Source organism: Lissotriton vulgaris, chromosome 2_1 (genome assembly GCF_964263255.1).
Source record: "Lissotriton vulgaris chromosome 2_1, aLisVul1.2, whole genome shotgun sequence".
Taxonomy (NCBI): Eukaryota; Metazoa; Chordata; class Amphibia; order Caudata; family Salamandridae; genus Lissotriton; species Lissotriton vulgaris.
This window is the reverse complement of record NC_141687.1, coordinates 853,258,615-853,274,592: the sequence shown is the minus strand read 5'-3', so window position 1 is coordinate 853,274,592 and position 15,978 is coordinate 853,258,615. Positions and strand designations below refer to the sequence as shown.

Genomic DNA, 15,978 nt, shown 5'->3' with positions numbered 1-15,978 from the left:
ATAATTTGATTTAATACTTAGAGGTCTCTGAATGTAGATCAATCAATAACCAAGTCAAGAAACTGGTCTAAATGTATGTCCATCAAGCAATAACCAAGCCTAGGAACCGGTCTATGAGTGTCATGATGCTCAAGGGTAACCTTTAGTCTGCATCATAGGCCATTTTCAGAGTGAATCAGTAGGGCGGTGGGTGCAGCTTCTGTAGATGTCCACTCTGAGGGATAAGTAATCATGTCAAGTAACTCAACTCTACTTTCACTGATATCAGAGGGGAGCCACTCACAAGCTCTTCACACACCATCTGCCCCCGCCCCAGTACCCATCTACACCACTGCAAAGATCCCAGACAGACAGCAATTTTAAAATATAAAATATTTATTTCGTTATATACAGCTCAGGACATTCGTGATATACATAACCTAAATAATTAAACATCTCCCCATTTGCTCCACAATGACTTTGGAAAACCTCACTGCGAGTGTATCATTGAGTTGGGCTCCTATTTTCTTCTGGCAGTAAAATCCTGGCTTTGGTGGAGCAAAGCTGATAAAAGCAAGGTGCCAATATGATGAGGGCAACCTTTGCTCTTATTGACTGTCTACAGTGAGGACATCAGTTAATGCGTTTTTACTAATGCACTGGAACCAGTCACAGCAAAACATTCAACTTTAACCAGCATGATTACAATTTTCCCAGATTTTACATTTGTATTATTATTTTTTTAAGTAAAATCAGCTTCCCCTAAGTGAGGATATATCCAAGGGAAAGCAGACATCCCTTACATATCCGATAGTCTCCAATCCCAACTATTTTTGCAGCAAAGTGGGTATCCTATACCGTCCAAATACAAAAATTTAGCAATGTGAAACATAGTCCTAATGAAACAAATCCCAGGCAGCAAATTACATAAAAATCTTTAGTACAATTTCTGTATGAAACAGTCCTAGTTTGTACTCCTAAGGCTAGACATTAACAGAACATTTATTTTAAACACACAGATTTGAAAAGCAAAACGAAAAGTGCCCCAAAAGCCACTGGTGAGTTTCCCAAAGTACCACAGTGCATCAGAAGCAAGATAGGCTAGGTTATCCGTGACTGATTGTGATCAAAGCACAGGATAGGTTTGCTAAGGCACAGCTCCTTGAAAATGTGGCACAAGTGGGGTGCACCCACCTCGGCTTCAATAGTCCCTTAGGACTGCTTCCAAAATGTGCGTTTGAAGCTTTATTTGGGTTATACCGAACTATAAATTAAATGGACAACAGAAAAGGCAGACAGATTTAAATCAAGATAACATTTTCATTCCTAGACAAAGCTTGAGCAATATAGATGTGTCTCTAAAACCCCTTCAGGGGATCGAATGGGATTGTGCCTCAATTTGAGTGACTATTTAAAATATAAACTCAAAGTGTATACAGTGTTTAACTTATATGAAAGTTTACAACAGTGAAAACAGGCACAGCTTTTTCCTTCAATTCTTTGTCACAACCGTGATCAAACCTCACCCACACAACAAATAGTCAAACCTTATCAGGATCCTTTCAATAGTGTGGTTTTGCCACCAAGCCACCTCAGAACGTCATTATCTTATTCTTTATACAGACCCAGTCTTCATCGATGAAGAAACAGGCTAACCCATGGACATACGTACAGTAAAACCCCTCACCAAAGATGCACACAAAGCACCATTGCTTGGGATACAGTGGAACCTCAGTCAACCTAAATACAGTCTCTGTCATCACTCTGGAAACAGTGTCACACTTAGTATTGTCAAACCTCAGTTACTGCTGACGCAATCAAACTTCTGTCATTCTGTATTCAGATATATGTCTGTCTTCCTGGGAAAAGGTAAACCTCTCTCACACTTGACAGTATACCATATTTGCCACCAGGATTGTCAAACCTCACCCACCCCGGATACAGTCAAACCACCAATTAATTTAATTAAAGTTAAACCTCCCACACTTCAGGTTTTGACAAAAATACTTCATCCTGAAAGCAATCGATTTCTCTTCACTATGATTGAATGCAAACTTTGCTCAAACTAGATGTAGTCAAACCTCTATAACCTTCTAGGCAGTCAAATCTACAATGCCTTGGATAAAATCAAACCTCCGTCATACTGGAAATAGTCAGACCAACATCAGCCTAAATACAGTCAAAGTTTCTGCACAGTTGGTGGATACAGCAAAACATCCAGCAGCTCAGTTAGTCTAGTGATAAGTCCTATTACTGGGATTATAATCCATACCACAACAATTTAACACTCTGCTAATTGGCATACAAATGCAATCACACTTTGCTTCAACATCACAACGTAACCAGAAATTTCAACACAAAAAGAAAAACATACCCCTTTAGTATATTCCCTCACCATATAATTCACCTTTTAGCAGCACGTGTAATTCCCATATTTAATCATCATAATGAGTTTTGGTTTTTGTGAAAATGAAATACCGCAGACAAAGTTTGGAGAGTAGTTGTAAGCCATTTTAGTTAGTCATCCCAGATTAACATCTGGGAACAGTAATAGGACTTGTAAGAGTTGCTTTTCTGACCACACTATATATATATATTTTAGTTTGTATGAATACCTGACTGATCATCAACATCCAGCACTGAGATTACGTTTCTTGGGTATCTGTTTACATTATCTGGTAGTGTGGGTGCCACCTGCAACATAAGTGACACAAGGGCCCTCTTAAAGCTAGTCTCACTGTGCAAAGTGCAATTTTTTTTTTAATCCCTGGTCAAGTGGAACTGCAGTAAACACCTCAGTCGAGCACCCTCAGGAAAGCAAGCAATCTTCCTTGTTCTTACCTTTACCCCTCTTAATGCCCCTGTCCAGCGTGTCTTCTTTGATATATGCTTGGTTATTATCCAAATCTTGGGGTTCAAATGAATCAGCAGATACATTTTCAGTATCTGTGCTCTTGGTTGATTGTTGTGTGGCATCCTCTGCCCCTCTACCCGATGTCTCTGCCGAATTCGAATGTGATGCTTCCTCAATTTCTTTATTAACAGCTTTATATGGTCCTTCATCCTTATGGTGACCATCTTTGATTGGGGCCAGAATGTCCTGATCCTGTAATTTCTGAAATTCACTATACTCTGCTGTCTTTGTCACACTGATCTCTGTGGGGTCATGGATATGAACTTCCTTTTCTCTAGTAAATTCTTCTAGCATCACTGGTTTAGGGTATAACGTGCTACTATCCTCTGTTGTCTCAATCCCTTCGTCATCAAACTCAAAGGAGCCCTCATCCTCCTCTTGTGTGTCACCAGTCTGATCATCTTCCTTAAACTCTGGCTCGCATGACTTTTCATGAACAATAGTTTTCTGATCATCAGGTCTTAGGCACCCAGTCATCACCTCTTTTGCATCAGTCGGGAGCTTCTGACTCTCGATTCCACACTTATCCCCCACTTCTGGTGGAGTTTCAGTCTCTTCTCTTACACGTTCTTTCTCATCATCTGCTTTTATGTGTGCTGAGCATACTTCCAGATCATGTTCACTGAGTTGCCTGGTGTCTTCAGTTGCTTGCTGCCAGTTTTCAACTAACTTCATGCTTGTAAGGTTTGACACATCAGATCTGCTTTGATCAAGGGAGAGCACTACTTTGTCCACAGCTAGGATAATCCCATCACCAATATGAACAGATCTGCCTGGCTCCTCTTCAATCTGCTGACAGGGGATGGAAGATACTCCTTCCTCTTTCGAATGACTGGAATGTTCAGAGGTTGCATTGGTACCTTCATGGTGAGGTGCAGTCAACATGTGCTTGCTGCCGTTGACCTGTTCCTCCCCAAGATGGGCATCCAATTCTCCACCATCCTCATTTGAAAATTCAAAAAATTCTCCATCATCTGAATGTGGTTTACTTCCCACCTCTTCCACATCTACAACTTCAACATGACTCTTTTCTTCTTTTTTTCCCTGATCATCACATATTTCCATCTTGGTTATATTAGCTTTAAATGTTTGGTCTCCTTCAACAGCTGTCTCTTGCCCTGCACCACTAACAATGGACTCTTCAATAACCATTGGATTTAGATGGCACTCTACACTTCCTGAATCTTTTCCTTCCTGGATTCGATCAGTCTCTACTAGTTCACTTACATTACTTCCACTTGATGGTGGTCTTTTCCTATGGTCTTCCTGTGTTTCAGCAGCTACTTCATCTACCTTCTCCTCATTTTGGCTGCTTGCTTCTGCCTTCTCATCTCCCACACTTATACTGCCCTCCACCTCTTCACTCATTGTATCAAAGAACCCATCTAAGTGTTTCCCCAAGTTCTGAAGTAGTCCCTGCACACGGATCCCTTCTTTCGGTCTTTCTACGAGAGGCCCTATAACTGATTCTTCATCTGCAGCAGGTGTACGTGTCTCATGAACTTCTGATATTACTTTGCTTGCTGCTGAAGGACATGCAATTTTCTGTTCAACAACAAACTCCACTGCATCCTGAAAATCATCATTGCAGCTCTCGCTTTCTCTAGCTAATGCACCGTCATAGTCCCCATCCTCCTGCACCTGTACTACACCACTTTCAGTTTCTAAACTTCCTTGTCCAGTATTTGTCACATTCACAATATTCAGATCCTTAACTGTATCAGAGCTGGTACATTCAACAACCTTTGAAACAGTACTAGGGTCATTTTTCTTACATGACCCATCTGTACTGTCTTCATTAAAAGACATGCCCCTCTTTGAAGTTTGGTCTCCAATAAATGGTATATTTTCATGAAGCCCATCTCCAAACAGGGTTGTTGGGCCATCAGAGCATCCCCTGGCATGTCCAGCCTCCCCATCGCTGTCTGTATGCAATGTCCTTTCCACCAAGAGTGCCTTCTCAGTGTCCTGCACTGTCGCCTTCTCTGTGGACTCCACCTCCTCGGAACTCTGCATGCTTTGTCCTTTCTCAACTTTCTCCACACTGTCTCTTTTGGTCTTCATCTGACTGGCTGGGCCTAAAAGACCATGGAAAAAAATGAAGAAACCCACACCACTGGCCCACAATTCTGCCAAACAATTAACACCCTTACACCCTCCTCATCAAATAATACCCAGAAGAGGTAAGAAATGAATAGAGTGGCAGAAAACAAAGATCAGCAGCGGCCAATAAAGTGTGGCAAAGCAGTAACTGATTTAGAGAGTATACCATCACCCATGTGAGACATCTTCTACAAGCCTTGTGTGTGTCTATGTCTGCCCATTTCAGCCAGACAACAGGCTACAGAAAGCCTATGTCCATCTGGCTGCATGCAATTTGTTTCGGCACTAGAAAACCTAGCAAGTGTGTAAGTCTTCTAAACTATTCCAATCTACTGGGAACAGTCGCAGACAATTTACTTACCTGCAACATTTGTTTTGCCGCTTGCTACCTATTTTAATTTAACATGGTCTGCATACTTTTGACTTCTGGTGGTTGAAAAATAAATAATTTCTAAATGTTTGAACAAACCCAGTCTTGGTATTGAGTCCTGGGTGTGTCTATAATAGGACTGCTCTGTCTTCAAGCAGGACCCTCAAATACTGTGTGATATATCATTTCAACAACATCTTTCAGATTGTCATTGAGCCTTTGTAAAGATGCACTTGATGACATAACGGTCATCCGCCTCTAGAGAAAAATGGGTAGTTCACATCGTACCAAAGGAACTAGTGTTACAGATATGTACATTTTAGCTACGCCTCACTTACTAATTATTACGTTCGAAGATTCACCACTAGTTAAATGCCTCTTAGCCCACATAGTAATTCATAATGGTTTATGAGGTAGCTAAGTGTTACGCTAAGAATTAAACTCTGATGTACACATCTTAACAATTGGTGCACAAACTCACCACCAAATGCATTCTGTGAAAGACACGTTTCACCACAGGCCCGGTCACAAATGGATGGTAAGTGATTTTTACAATAAATGAAACTTCCACCGCAAGGTGTTTTATATATTATGAACTCCTACTCAAAGGGAGGTCATGTGAATCTAGAGAGTATCTCTTTAGTCTCCCAGGGTGGAGCTGATCGTCTTCCTGGACATGGAGTGAGATTACATTTCTTTCCAAGCTCTCAAAAATGTGTTCACAACCGAAAAGGTTGCACCTCGAGCAGTGCAAACACGTCAGATTTCCAAGGTAAAAAAGATTATAAATGAGTCTCAGTCAAAATCATTTTATACAAATGTATCTTAACAATATTCAAGGTCGATATTATATGCACTCTAAACTATGTCAGTTAGACATTCCTGTATGAGTAATGGTAAACCGTAAACATAGCTTTTTGCGTGCTACAAGAAGGGAACACAAGCCCAACGTTTGTAAAGACATTTAAGAAAGACACAACTTGTTAAATATCTTACTCTGCAAGAAAGTGGGGTTCCCTCCTCTTACTACCTCCAGGGTCTATATACCCCTTTTTAAGAGTGGAATATTTATAGTGTATCCAACTAATATAGTACTGCTAGTGTTTCTTTGCGTGGTGTTTTGAGGAGGCAGCTGTAATAGCCCTTTCTCTTATAAGGCTCAAATAGGTGTGAAGTGTACATCTTAACCTTTATCTTTTTCAACCCATCATTTACGTGTCCCAAAGAACTGAAAGACATATTGGTACCTCAGACCTCAATCCTGAAAATCTCAGCCACAATTGATTTCCTCTGTTACCATCAGTGGAAAGCTACCTACTTTTTCAGAGAATGACACTCAGGGCTGCTCTCATTAAACTGTTAGACACTTCTTTTGCTCCTCTGTGAAAGCATACATTTCACGTGTTTTATCCTCTGGTAGGAATTTAGCTAAAGCCAACATTTTATCCCTTTGATTCTTGTTGTACTGTAGCATTAAGTAAGTTTGACTGTTTCATTAATGCCATGGTCCTATGCATCTGGGTATTTGTATTCTTTGTGGACAGAAAGCTAGTAGAGTTTTGATTAATGGACCCCCTTTTTTTAGCTTTATTGACAATGCCAGGATCTACTTGGTTCTATTCTCTCACACTATAGATCATTTAGTGCAGATCTTGATTTCTATTATGATGGTAGTCAGTGCAATGGAAATACCGGATTTCTATTATGATGGTAGCCAGTGCAATGCAAATACACTGTTCTGGTTTTCAGAAGTTAACCAAAACTGGCATACCCAGTACAGCAATGTAGGTAAGCTACCAGAGTCAAGTGTGTCCACTAGTAAACTTCCATGCAGAGGTCCATGAATAATACAATCTTTTATATTGCTGCTGTAAACTATATCATGACATTTTAGGCCTAGAGATCAGTAGGTATGAGCTTTGTATTCATTGTCTCTCTACACATTTGGCTCCTTCCTGTAAATCTTCTGTTACATCTGCACCATGATCCCAAAAGTATCTTCCCTTTGTAAAATTTCCCGGAGCGAGAACACCTAATTTAACCACAAGAAACCCTTCTCATATGTTCAGGCTTTTTAAAAATGTAATTAAGCTAAATATTTACAATATGCAGCTCGTAGCATTGCACAAGACTGGAAGAGTGTTTAGGCGATGGGGAAAGAAATATAGGACTAGCTATTTTTTAAGCTAACGTCTGAACTGCTTCTTATCTCGCTGGCTGTTTGGTAAGCAAACAAACATTTACACACCAGAAGGGCATGCCACCTAAAATGGACTGCCCTGGATTAAGCCTCAGTAAGGTTTTTGGCATCAACCATTTCTCTAGACTGCCAACTGCGATTTAGAGTCGAAACCGTGAACACTTATGGCCGGATTACGGTTATATGTGCTTTTAATCACACCTGATAAATACCAATACAACAGGGTATGTTATTTATCGGGTGTGATAAATAGCACCTATTATGTGCTTCTGGGGAATAACATGGAAATGCTGATGTTTAACATGCAAAAATCAGCATGATACAAAAATTTTACGGGAAAAGCATAATATTTACTGTATGTTTGACCTTCCGAAATTTAACAAAGGTTGAGGTATTTCATGCATCCAATAATCAGTGCATGTGTTAAATACAGCCAAACTCATCATTCCGACCCATGCACAAACCGGGGTTTACACAGGTGTCGGAAAACAATGACCCACGTGCAATTCATCATTCGTGCATTAAACTAATATTAATTTTAATTGCATCCTTACCATTGTTCCTACAAGAACCATCAATCCAAGTTTGATTAGGCTGGCACTAAACTCAACTGTGCAACAAGAGGTGAGCGCAAATTCATTTCTAATATGAATGCAAAGATTACTCAAGATGTGGAGTGCTACCGGCGTTTGCGTCATCTCCGTGGAGCTATGGAAAGGGCCACAGAAACAGGAGCGAAGGAAGTAGAAAATGCAGGAGATGGAATGCATCTGCGCTGTACAACTTTGAGTGGCATTTTATGGAGGACTAGGAGGTGGCAACTCACCTTATTCAGACAAAAGATGGCATCTTCAATTGGCGAAGTTACAGCATTTCATGATGCAGGGCAAGATGTTGTGGTTCGAATGTATGTGAAGTGTGGTGGCATTCTCAGTGAGCTAGGACCCTAGCTGCACCAAGGCCAGAAAAAAAATATACACCAGCAGACATTCTGAGTTGGGATCTCCCTTTGATCTGGTTTGGGCATGACCCATTAATCAACGCGATTAAGGTACTTTTGCTATATTCACTATGATACCGGTTTACATGCTTTGTTCATTTTGCCTGCTTTTGATATAAAGTTAGACTTTAATTTTTATCAATTTATCATCCATTTTTGGGGTTTAGTAGGAATAATTTGCAACGGAGAAACCCATGCTGCAGATAAGCCTGTACTCTATATCTAGCTCCAAGTGCTTCCCTGGGCCATTTTATTTATTCTTTTCTGTTTTGCTGCTTGAATAGTGTTTTTCTTTTTATTCTAATAAATCAAAACGGAAAATTGGTTTGCGATTGGATGTAAGTGAATGTGGAACAGTAATTGAAGATGTGCTAGTGGGATTTGGCAACCGAAAACCATCATTTTGGCTGTATCTGTTATGTACTGCATAATATGAAATAAGCATTGTTTCCATAATTTGATGGCACAGCGGCTCTTGGTGTCTGTGGCAAAGGAGAAAGACCTTGTTGCTTTGATAAAAACAGAAACATGATGTACTTACTTAACAAAAAAGCCAGCAGACTTTTACTAAGAAACCAAAGATTTCTTACCACAAGAACTGGGCAAAGACCATAGATGAAGGCCAAAACACAGACACGCCAGTACTAATTGTCCCCCTCAACAAATGTCACAATTGCCAATTACAGGCATCAAGTAGAGGCTGATTCTCTCAAGTTTACCACATCTAAGCATATCCCTAACCCAGATTACGTGTACTGGTGGCCAGGGTGTCATCAACATCGGTGTAAGAACTAAGTTAATGGATTCAGTTAGAGCAGGCTGTGGACCAGCAAGGAAAAATAAAAATGAATGGAAGACTTAGACCCTCGGTGCAGAAAAAAAAGGCTGACCAAATAAAATGGAAGAAGATAGAAACTGGACACTCAAGCTCCATGAAAATAGAATAACTGCCTAGGAATAAAACAGCAGAAGCAGACAGATATAAAAACAGAAGGGCCAAGGAACTACCTCAACCTGCCTTCCTGTCCAGGTCATCAAAATGTGAGACCAAGCTAAACTTAACGTACTTGACCCGACAAAACCATGCTTGCTCAGTATTAAAAGCTGTTTTGCTACCAGAAACTCTTGAATTTACTCCAAGACTGATATCTCTAAGAGTTTGGCCAAAAATAATAGATTTTCTTTGATCTAAACTAGATCTGTGGAATCATGTGACCAGCTTTTAAGTACAGACTATGTTATTACATATTTCGATTTTTTCACCGCCATATTTGGAATGATAGCCTCCAATAGCTTTTTTTAAATTTCTGGAAGGTGTCTCTCTTTAGGGTGTTCGGTTCATCAACCAGTCCCAAGAAAATCTACTATTATTTGTAGTTTAAATAAAGTCTGAATCGAAGCAGAGGATACTTAATACCAACTCTATACCCAGCTGAGCATACAAGCGAAGAATTCAATCACGTTGCAAAATGTGACTTTTTGTGAACCTGCAAGACCATTATGTGCATGCCTCAAAGGACTGAAGATCTTAGGGGTGAGGTTTAGAAAATGCCTAAAAGACCCAAACTAGAAGCTGAGAATTGAAAACAAGAGTACCTTGATAGGCTGAACAGGTTTAGATTTTTACGGTGAAATGTAGATCTCTGTAGCTAAAAGGCAATAGTTCCAGTGTCATGACATCTGTGTACCTGTTTTATTTCAGTAGTTAACTATTATGAGGCAGCCTATGTAAGTGTAAAGTTAAAAATTTGCAGTCTGATCCAAGTAATTTGTAACCTAGATATTAAAGTCATTAAGGATAGTAGTTGGTTCTATTGACTCAAGTTTGTAAAGGGCTGTTGATATGACCCATCATCAAATATAGCTCAAGCTGCTAACTTGCATACAAGATTCATGCTTGTGAAAGGTCCAGTGGACTGTGGCTGAGCTAGCCATATACCTGAATCTGTTCTAATCTGCCCCAACCTGAAGGTGTTTCAGATACATCAGTATGGCAGGACAGACTGCTATTATTTTCCAGCATGCCAGCACCTCTATGATCTCTAGTGTCATCCAGCATCACATACAAGGACACAACTGGTGCACGTTCACATGCAGAATGTTCTACTCTGTAAAGAAGCTGTGCTCAAGGCACCTTTAGAATGCTTTAAAGTTGTATTAAAAGTACTATCATAATCATGGCCTGTAAATAGAAGCAGGTTACTAATATGAGGAGGGGAAATTATTTATTTCTGCATTTTATGGTGTTACTGTGTGGTTCAGCATGAATTGTACACATACTATAAGACACTGTGTATTACCGACAGGGAGCGGACAGTGAGCTGGCTCTTCCCTAATTGTATGCTTTAGTGCCAGTTAAAAGTTAGTTATTTAGGGTACTGGAGGCAACAGTTCTTTGTGGTATTAGGAGCTCCTCGTGTTGTAAATATAGCTAATGCAGGTCAATGATCAGAAAGGTACGGCTTACAGCCTAACATGGAGAGAAGTGGAAGCTATCTGCTACTGTGATCCTAAATCGCCCAGGTTCCGTAGTCATCAGACGTGATATCTTAATATTCCAACCAATTAATCAATCATGGTTGGTGGTAAGTTAACTTCACTGTGAACCACCTCCATAACTCCACTCTCTCTAAATTGATATCCTTTATATATTTTCAACAGCAATGCGCAGAGTTATTTGTTGTGCGGTGTCTTACAACCTCGGAAGTCAATGCCATCCGCTACTTCAGTGTTGAAGTTCTGCTATTTTCTGGAGACATTTGGTTCTACAAAGAAAATCTTGTGAGAAATGCCACAGGAGCTTGTGTTGGAATTTACATTTAAGACAGAGGCTTGAAGTGGGAATACTGAAGGTTGTACGAGTCAGCAAGCAACTAGGTTTAACAAACACTGCCCTGGAGATTTTCTACTTCTAAAGTGGTTTGGGTAGAAATGTTGGCAGCTTTCATTTGCCTAAAAGTTAGGTGTTTACACTTCGGCAAATACGAATTAAAACAGGACACATTTTACTTTTCGAGGTAGCATTTGGAATTGCTATGAGATGGATGTTTAAAAAGAAGCACAGACTCTTAGCTCCCTTTTCATGGGTGGTTCTCAAGCTTCAGTTTTATTCTTGGGCTATGTGAATCAGTAATGAGCCTTTAACAAGACTTAATCATGCATTTTCGTTCCCACCTCATCCCAAACAAGCTTCCATTCACGAAGAATCAGATCAATGACTCACCAGTACTTTTACTGTATCGCACAATGCACTCGGATATCCTTCCTGGTACATATCAGGATTTTGTTCCAAGAAGGCTACTAATCTACTGATACAGAAAATACCCATGTGCGCCTATTCAAAGAGAAGAAGCCTTAAAGCAGAGAAATGGATAGGAGGCGATTGAAAATAAAGCATGCAGCATGCAGGTAAACAGTGGGAACACTGAAGATTTTAGACATTCAAAGAGCATTGTGCAAGATGAATAAGGTATTGCATAGACAGACAGGGTTGCAGTGACTTGTAGGTCCTTACCTAGCGGCCCATCCCCTGTAGTCTTCGGGACTTGAGTAACTTCTCCGTTAGCCTTCGTGGAAGAATCCACTAGCGTTTCATGGTAAGGACCATCCAAAATTCCCCCATTGGGCGACAGGTCGGAGCTCAGGACAATGCCATGTCTCTAAAGTGGCAGCAAAAGCAATTCGTTAATTTAGGAAGATCAAGGCCAGCTTACTTAATCTGGATGGGAATCAATATTTTCTTAGATATACAAATGCTGCAAATGAACATACTTATTTCAAAGGAGGATTGTGAAAATTGTAGAACAGTAACTCAATGTTTGTAAATCATGATGGACGCGCTATATGAAAATATACCTCTGCTACCACGAGAACAACACTACCACCAAAACAAACCAGTCAGTGTTGTACCCTCGATACTAAATTTCAGGCATAACGCCCATCAGAAATACAATTGTAAGCCATCATGAGATTTGATGTTGGGTAGGTCCTCCCTCCTTTCCCAGGATAACCAGCAAGACATCATACCTTCAGCTCTTCTTTCAGCACAGCAACTTCGTCCCTCAGCTCATCACGTTCACTCCTTATGGAATCAAAGAAATCTTTCTGCCTCTCTAACGCCTGAGTGTGCATCCAGAGGATTGAAAGCAAGAGGGTGCAGAGACAGGAGGAGGTAGCAGAAAAGAAAAGGAAACACGCTGTGATACATGTGACAAAGGTGTTAAGAGATTCAGAAAAGTGCCAGGCAGTCAGAAGATAGAATCAGAATAACCAGTTGTCAAAGGAAGGAGCTTGGAACGCTCAACAAGCTTTTAATAAAAATTGGTGCAACATTTTTGTTTTCAGTCTCACCACACTGATCAATGGTTTCTGACCTTAAATTTCTGTGTGATTGTATCTCCCTTTTTCTGTCAACAGTGTCTTTGCGCACCAAGAAGTAATTTCTAGACCTGCCCTTTGGGGCACACTTTAACAAGGCTAGAAATATCAATTTGTTTGTACTCATTCAAGCTCAAATCAGTGTCTAGTTGTACGTGGACGCTTTAGTGAAATGGAACAAACAGCTGCTGGGTTACAAAAACTGACCACCCTGGTGTCCGAATATAGTAAGGAGAATAAAATAAAGATTAATAGAGGCAACACTGCGGTTTTGCACTTTAGACAGAAAACACCAACATTTTTCCCAAAATGTATAGAAAAACGTTCAGAGGACGTCTCTTGCTACAAATCTACTGAGATAATATTTTATAACTATCTGACATGTAAGGCTTGTCATCATTTAACTCACAAATCCACTGTGTACCTTGGGAGTCGCCTGAAAGTTTAATGCACAGAATGGCTGACTGTCCTTGGTTTCCCTAGTGTAAGCTTATTACAGAATGAATGAACAGTATTTGTAAGACACCCTTCACCTCAGTTTGATATGAGCGTCCTCTTACATATCTAGAGTCAAACTTTAGATATAATATGCTAGAAGGTAAATGCTGGAAGCAAGCTTTGGGGTGCCTTGTGTCCTCATAGGGAGTAAATCAGTTAAATTATTTTTCAAATTCAATGAGGTCTCTTTTTCGGTGAACTAATGGCTCCACAACCCAAATGAGCTAAAGAGGTTAAAAACAAACTGATTGTATTATTTAAATAAATACATAAACAGAGTTGAAGATCAGCACAGTTTAATGTCTCCGGCTGCATATTTTTCTCTACCAAAAATTTAGAACCAGACTTTTCAAATTCTATTGAAGCTGATTACACTTAATGAAACCCACACCTAAATGGGTTAAGTAATCACAAAGTCCTCTTTCAGAAGGTCCACAGTCCAACTATTTGATGTATAATCCAAATCCTTTCTTAAACCGATCGGATTTATAGATGAAGAGTGGGTTGATGACCAAAAAGAACCTACATCTCTAGGGTTCGGAAGGTGATCGGCTAATCAAGTGTAAATGTTGCCTGAGGTTTACAGACTGTTTCGAACGCCTATTGTTTAAGCATTCACGCTGTTATTCTCGCAAGAAAAGCTTCAGTGGTCCTTATGGTCAGGGGGTATTTGAGGGATGCTTTGAAGTGTAATGTGGAACATGACTTGATTGGTTGTTGTTTTTAGTTAATGTAAATTACTCCAGAATAAGATGCGTTTCCTTTTCTTGGTACACATTCTCCTCCATTGCCATGTTTTTTCTGATCTGTTTAGAAGGCCTTAGTTCTCAAAAACTATCATATCTGTTGCACTCATGTATTCTTCAATCTCTAACACTGTTCTTTTCCAACCACCCAAGAGGTTATTATTTTAAAAGCAAGAATGAGTTGTTTTTCAAGGTCTATTGTAATCGTAATGGTTTTAAAATTATTTTTTCAGTAATGGAATGATCAGGTCTTTGCCGTGGCTGGCCGTAGGACTTTCAAGTGCTAATTGTGTGTAGAACTGAAATGTGAAAACTTATTTTAAGTTTTATTCCAAAAATGACGCTTTTGGAGTTTCCCCCTCACAGTTCTGAATGTTCTTGTTTCATTTGCCTCCCTATTTGAATTTAAACGCATACGCTTGGCTCTGAAACTGACCTTACTACCAGATGGATAAATGTACTTTTCTGTTGGGCCTCTTCCATCCAGTCTCTATGGTTGGTCTAACCCAGGCTCCTCCAATAAGTAGCTAGTGAGCTACTGGTAGCTCTCGAGATACCTATAAGTAGCTTGTCTACGTACAGCCCAGCCTACTTAATCAGAAGCTTTTTAGTTACATTAAAATATGCATACCTAAACTGTAAAGAAATTGAATTTCCAAAATATATTTAAAGCTGGTATTTGGGTGATAAATCATGTGGTGTTGATGACGACTTATAACTAATATTATCACCTTAGTGGCAGGGGCATTGCAGCTATGCATGTTATGTAATATCCACGTAGAGGTATACCACATCAACAAAGCCTTTTTACAATATTACCTGGCGACCGTGCTGGATAGTGAGGTGATCACTGCTGATCTTGCATGTGGTGGCCTCTGATGTAATCTTGTCTGATGTGGTCACTGTACAACACTAAATATCATTCGTTTGGGATGATTTTCATTGAACATAAGTAGATCCTGTAATAGAAAAGGTTGGAGACCCCTGGTCTTAGCTATGGCCACCCTGTGTTTTGTTGTTGGGACCTGAAATTACATGGCTAATTAATACAGAGCGTAGCAAAGCCAGTTTTGCTCTAGTGTTCTGGGGAAAATGCTGACTTCCCCATTAATGTATGCACCCTATATCTACCTTCTAGCGTATAACCTTATTTATGTATTTACATGCACTTCAATTAGGAGTGCATTCAGTAGTATGCCATAGGGAAACGTATTTAATAAATTCAGTCTGACCCAGTTTTCCGAGCTGCCTGGGTATTCTGGACTCCGACCAAGCCAAAAAGTGGTGCCGTCACACCTTCCCTTCAGCTGGGTCACGAAAGCACCCATATGCTCCTCCTCCTTCACCCCCCCCCCCCCCACCCCCGTACAGAGATCTATCTGGGTCAGTTGTCGTTCAAATGTGGTTTGGCTGGGAGCCTGCTACTGACCTGTTCAAGCTTCATCATCACCGAGTAAGAATCTTTGATGTAAGACACCAGAAAGAACATGCCAAAGAGACTCCGGATTGTCAAAGGTCTAATAACAACCAGTAGAACGTGTTTATTTTTAAGTAGCTCTACTCTTAATCCAAAAGTAGCAAGTGCAATTTACAGGTAACAAAGAAAACAATTTGGATCTTCAAAAGAACTTTTTTTTAAGCAAAACTTTATGGCCGACTAGTACAGAATGTAGAAGTGGAGCAAACACCCCGCACAAGTGGTCAATCCAAATAAAACAAGCTGACATCATGAAGCCAAACACGTTGTAGGATGGAACTGATGAGGTCAAGAGGTGTTTTTAATCGGGGTCT

At 40.1% G+C, this 15,978-nt stretch overlaps 1 protein-coding gene across 25 annotated transcripts in view; it reads right to left on the bottom strand.

Moving 5' to 3' along the window:
- LRRFIP1 (LRR binding FLII interacting protein 1) overlaps nt 1-15,978 on the bottom strand; it is a 470,251-nt gene that overhangs the window by 70,327 nt on the left and 383,946 nt on the right. For 17 of the 25 annotated variants that reach the window (XM_086956307.1, XM_086956313.1, XM_086956312.1 and 14 more), the window contains 3 exons: nt 12,593-12,685; nt 12,081-12,225; nt 358-4,971 (listed from right to left, as the gene is read on the bottom strand). In XM_086956307.1, the coding sequence (XP_086812433.1) occupies nt 2,789-4,971; nt 12,081-12,225; nt 12,593-12,685 (2,421 nt within the window). In that variant the 3' untranslated portion in view covers nt 358-2,788. Of the gene's footprint in view, nt 1-357; nt 4,972-12,080; nt 12,226-12,592; nt 12,686-15,978 lie in introns of those variants that run through there. The other 8 variants (XM_086956314.1, XM_086956320.1, XM_086956318.1 and 5 more) reach the window with 3 other exon arrangements.